Raw genomic sequence first — 4,854 nt, 5'->3', positions numbered from 1 at the left:
TTTATTATTATTTTTTATTTATTTATTTTTACAGTTTAAGGTGGACATTGAAAAATACTATTCATCTACCCAAATTATCCTTAATATATTCCGGCACCATTTTGTATATGTAAGTACAACTCTTATGCAGATGCACATAGAAACTACTTTTGTGCAAATAAGTATCATTTTTATACAAATTAAGTCATTAAAATGATCTGCACAAAAAGTAATATATTTGTACACAAAAGTGGTACCTACGTACACAACCATATTCAAACACATCACCACTATTGAAATACTTTTTATAAATATCTTATAATATAAGGGCATGAAGGACTTTTTACACTAAAAGTCATATTTGGGAGACAGAAAAAGAAGATTAGGGGAGATAAGAGTAATTAAAGTTGATCGGTATAGGTTTAGTTGCCCAATCTTAAGAGGATATTAATATAATTTACCTTAATTTAAGCCTGCTAAAAATTTATTCAGATGAAAATACAAAAACCCCCTTTACTTGGTGGGAAAGAGATATATATAAGAAGTTTGAGATGTCTTTGAACGTGAAGCTGTTGCATGTTATCTTTAATGGGAAGAGAGAGAATTGCGAATGAAATAAGAATCCTATTCTTCAGCCTTTCCAGATGACCAAACTGACTAATCTCCGATCCTCTCTTTCTCTTTCTCTCTCTCCAAACAAAAACTGACATTTTCTCTCTCTAAATATAAAAAAACAAAACAGACTCGTTCACACCAACATAAAAGCCACACCTCTTCAATTAAATTTCTCATTCAACAACGCCTCTAAAATCTCTCCACTGGATAGGTAGGTTACTCACAAAACCTGCATGTGTAAGTCGTTTGCTTACCTATCTCCCGTGCATCTCTCTTTAATGCTTCTCAAGAGAGAGAAACAATAGATAGAACTTTCCGGGAGAAAAAGTAGATAGAGAAAGAATCCTAGGCCCACACCCACCAGTCTCTCTTTTCAATTTTTTTTAGTTCTTTAATTCAGTCAAATAATTATATATATTTAATTCACACACCCTCCAATATAATAAATATACGTGTCTATATATATAAGGACTCCCTACCCCACCACTTTTGTTTGTTATGTTCAAGGCAAAGGTTTTGCTGCCAAGTTAGAGAGAGAAAGAGAGAGGGAGATCATATTCCTGCAGCAATTCTGACCCATCAAACGACAAAGTTCTTGTTTTGAAACAAACCCACTTCGATTCTGTTATTGTTTTGTTGATTTGTGTTGAGAGAAGGTGAGGAAGATCTGAGAAAAGGGTTTGTTTTGGTGTGATATTTCTCTCTACCTATATATATATATATATGGCCATTGAAGCTCAGTTGTGCCTGGACAATCTTGGGTTAGGCTCACAGGTTTGGATGGAAAGTGCTTGTGGGTTCAATGAGTTGTATCTCAATCTTCCGCAGCAACAGTTACAAAATCTGCAGCAGAAAAGTGTCGTGGTTCCCAAAAACAACTTCAAGAGTCACCAATTAATGGAGTTTTCTCAAAGCATAGAGTCTGTGATTGAGAATCAAAGGCAAGAGATTGATCAGTTTATCACTTTACAGGTCAGAAAACATAACATCCTCACATGGGTTTTGCTTCAAAAATAAATAAAAAAACTCCTTCATTTCAATTCAAAACCAGTTTTATATTTGACTTTCTAGTTTTTTAAGCAGCTTTTTTAGATGGGTTTTGCTTCAAAAATCAAAAAGTCATTTCATTTCAATTCAAAAGCAGTTTTATATTGGATTTTCTTGTTTTTTAAGCAGCATTCTAAGATAGATTTTGCTTTAAAAATAAAATATATATTTAGAATTAGAGAGTTTTTTTTTTTTTTTTTTTTGTGTGTGTTTCAACTTTCAATAAATGTACATTATTGTTTGTGTAACAGAATGAGAGATTGAGATTGGCATTGCAAGAGCAGAGAAAGCAACAAGTGGAAGTGCTTTTGAAGAAATACGAAGCAAAAGCACATTTTCTACTGAAACAGAGAGATGAAGAAATAGGAAAAGCTGTGCAGAGGACAATGGAGCTTGAAGAGTTGTTGAGAAGAATGGAGGACGAGAACCAAACATGGCAGAGAGTGGCCAAAGAGAACGAGGCCATGGCTTTCTCTCTCCACAACACAATCGAACAGCTGAGAGAAAGCAATGCTTGTTTCACCAATGGGATTGAAGATGCAGAGTCTTGCATAGAGGAGGACCAAACAGGGGAAAGCAGGGGGAGGAATGGAAAGGAAGAGGGAAATGGAAGTGGAAGAGGAAGAGAGAGAGAGGAAAAGATGGTTTGCAAAAGCTGTAATTTTAGGAGTAGGTGTGTCATTTTCCTACCTTGCAGGCACCTTTGCTCATGCAAAGCTTGTGAAGCTTTTCTTGATTCTTGCCCTGTCTGTGGCGTGACAAAGAGAGGTAGCATAGAGGCTTTGATGTGATTTTCTAGGAATATAATAAATGTTTTCCCGGAAAAAGAAGGAAAATGACTGAGTTTAGTGACATGATGAGGCAGAAATGAACATGGCCCATTTTGATTCATGCACTATTTTTATTAGTATTTAGGGTCTCTGCTTTCTTTAGAATTGACATGTACTTTTAAAACCAAACCCAATCAAGTGAAAAGAATCAGAGTTCAAGAGCATCTTTTCCTTTACTGGATTTATTCGTTTTCCTTCTTTAGATTTATTTTTCCACCTTGGTGGATTGATTTGATTATTCATCAAGATTTTGTGACCCTTTGTGTTCTTCCAGTGACAGAAGGGATTGAAAGCAATATCAGAGTGACCATTTTTGAGGTCGCCCGTGACACAGAAAATACTCCCTGGGTTAGGGATGGTAAGAAGTCCCAACCGGTGCCCCGCCCTACCTGTTTGGTGAAGGTTTTGGGGAATCGATTATGTAAATGAGTAAGAATGTGGGCTGTTTTGAAAAATTTGACAAATTTTGGAACTATACATTTAATAAATTATCCTTACATACTATGTTATATTATTAAAATAGATTATATATATATATATATATATAATAGAGATGACAAAAATTTCTATCCCGGCGACATCTAGCCCTGTTTGGAACGGTTTTGAAAACCGTTTATGTAAATGGGAACAAAGATAGTGACTATTTTGAATTTTGAGGCGGTTATGGGAGTGAAAAAATTCAATGGGGATGGGAAATGAGATCCCCGCGCCATTGCCATCCCTACTAAAATTCTTGGATGTTTTGGGGAATCCAACCTGATGGTAGATTTTTAATATATATTTTTTTATTGTATTGATGATTGTGAATTTTTAAATTTAATTAGTACACTTGTTCAATAAAGTAAATGTCAAAAAGGTAATTTAGGAATATTATAAAGAGTACTCCTAAATTAGTACCCTTGTTTAATAAAGTAAATGTTAAAAGGATAATTTAAAATTATTATAAAATGTAGTACATCCACCTTAGGAATGGAGTAAATGTTAGTAAAAAAGTAGTTTAGAAATATTATAAAATGTAATATACATCCATCTTAGGAATGGAAGACATTCCAAAATAAAAATGATTTTTTGATCTTAAAAAATTGTAATAAGGTAATTCATAACTATAACTGTTATAAGAATAATGACATCATAATTAAAATCAATAGAATATCAAAGTAATAGTAATGTTTAAGATATGACATCAAAGTGGAACGAAGGAATGAAATAAAACCTCACTAACCAAGTCACCAATGAACCTTAGACTAAATAATATAATCTCACCTCCTTATAAAGAGATGTTGAGAGTTGTGACCATGTTAAGAGTAATATACAAGCTGTTGTGTTCTTGAACTATGAAAAAAATAAAACCATCAGTATATAAATGCATTTGTAGTCTTAGTGAGTGTAACCTTTGAACATAATAATAGAATAATGATATTGCACCAATCACTTAGCCAAAATTATTAGGCTTACTATATTTGATTAGTCTATTAATTCATTACATAAGGAAGTTGATCTTGCAACCTTTGAACATAATAATAGAAAATGGTTTACTTAAATCCAAGATGACAGTAAATTTTCTTTATTATTTAATAAGAGTCTTGCAAATTTTCTATAATAATCCACTATAATAATCCATTGCCTGTGCTGTTATATCAGGGGTGGACGATCCTCTATATATATATATATATATCATGAAGGTGAGAGATTCCAGTCGCTTAAGATGCGTGTTAAAATTGAACAATCTTGAAGAAAACCTAATTTGAGTCGAAATGATGGTGGTGAGATTCTAACAATAACAACTCTCTGCGACGATTTCTACCCGCTAAAAATCTGATCATTTCACTCTTCCTATGTATGATACGCTATAGATGAGAGGCATACAAGCAAGTTTGGAGCTGAGTTTCTCTTCCATGGGATGCTAGTCCACTGGATTAAGGCATCCCAATCGGTAATTGAGGTACAAAATTGACAGGTGAATATATGGTCGTCCTGGTCCTATTACCGTACGATTCTGTAGTTACTTTCCTCGTGACTCGTAAGTTAATTGAGTGCCTTGACTGTCTTCCATTCTCATCCAATTTGTGTGCCCCAACTCTCAATATATATATATATATATATCAATATATATACACACATTATTACATACATATACGTAAATACGTCTTCCTCTGATTTTCTGTTTGAACTAGAAAAACGAGATTCTTCACGTCATATTTTATTTTCCCAATGCGGCTCATGACGGTGTACTCTTACTTCTTTGCGGGGACGGAGCCAGGACCCGGGGTTTTGGATTTTTTCCTTCCCTTGTTATAATGTACTAAGTAGTATATTTTTTAAATATTTTTTTCTTAAATTGTTTCATTATATTCTATAAGGTTAAATGCAAAAAATTCCTATA

General features: G+C 33.6%; 1 protein-coding gene across 1 annotated transcript; it reads left to right on the top strand.

Annotated features, from left to right (window-relative positions):
* The first annotated feature begins 1,106 nt into the window (after positions 1–1,106).
* LOC132298828 (probable BOI-related E3 ubiquitin-protein ligase 2) lies at positions 1,107–2,627 on the top strand. The gene is made up of 2 exons (XM_059795173.1): positions 1,107–1,566; positions 1,893–2,627. The coding sequence occupies exons 1-2, from the start codon at positions 1,318–1,320 to the stop codon at positions 2,430–2,432; spliced, it is 789 nt and encodes a 262-aa protein (XP_059651156.1). The 5' UTR covers positions 1,107–1,317; the 3' UTR covers positions 2,433–2,627.
* The last annotated feature ends 2,227 nt before the right edge of the window (positions 2,628–4,854 follow it).

This window comes from Cornus florida, unplaced genomic scaffold, assembly GCF_030987335.1.
Source record: "Cornus florida cultivar Cherokee Brave unplaced genomic scaffold, ASM3098733v1 CherokeeBrave_3.0.0_Hap2_Chr03, whole genome shotgun sequence".
Taxonomy (NCBI): domain Eukaryota; kingdom Viridiplantae; phylum Streptophyta; class Magnoliopsida; order Cornales; family Cornaceae; genus Cornus; species Cornus florida.
The sequence above is the reverse complement of the archived record's forward strand: the minus strand, read 5'-3'. Positions and strand labels throughout refer to the sequence as shown.

What these genes read in the sequence shown, in the direction of transcription:
- LOC132298828 (XM_059795173.1), top strand. Translation starts at nt 1,318, where the DNA reads ATGGCCATTGAAGCTCAGTTGTGCCTGGACAATCTTGGGTTAGGCTCA. An exon ending in ATCAGTTTATCACTTTACAG is followed by an intron (nt 1,567 to 1,892) that starts GTCAGAAAACAT and finishes TTTGTGTAACAG; the next exon opens with AATGAGAGATTGAGATTGGC.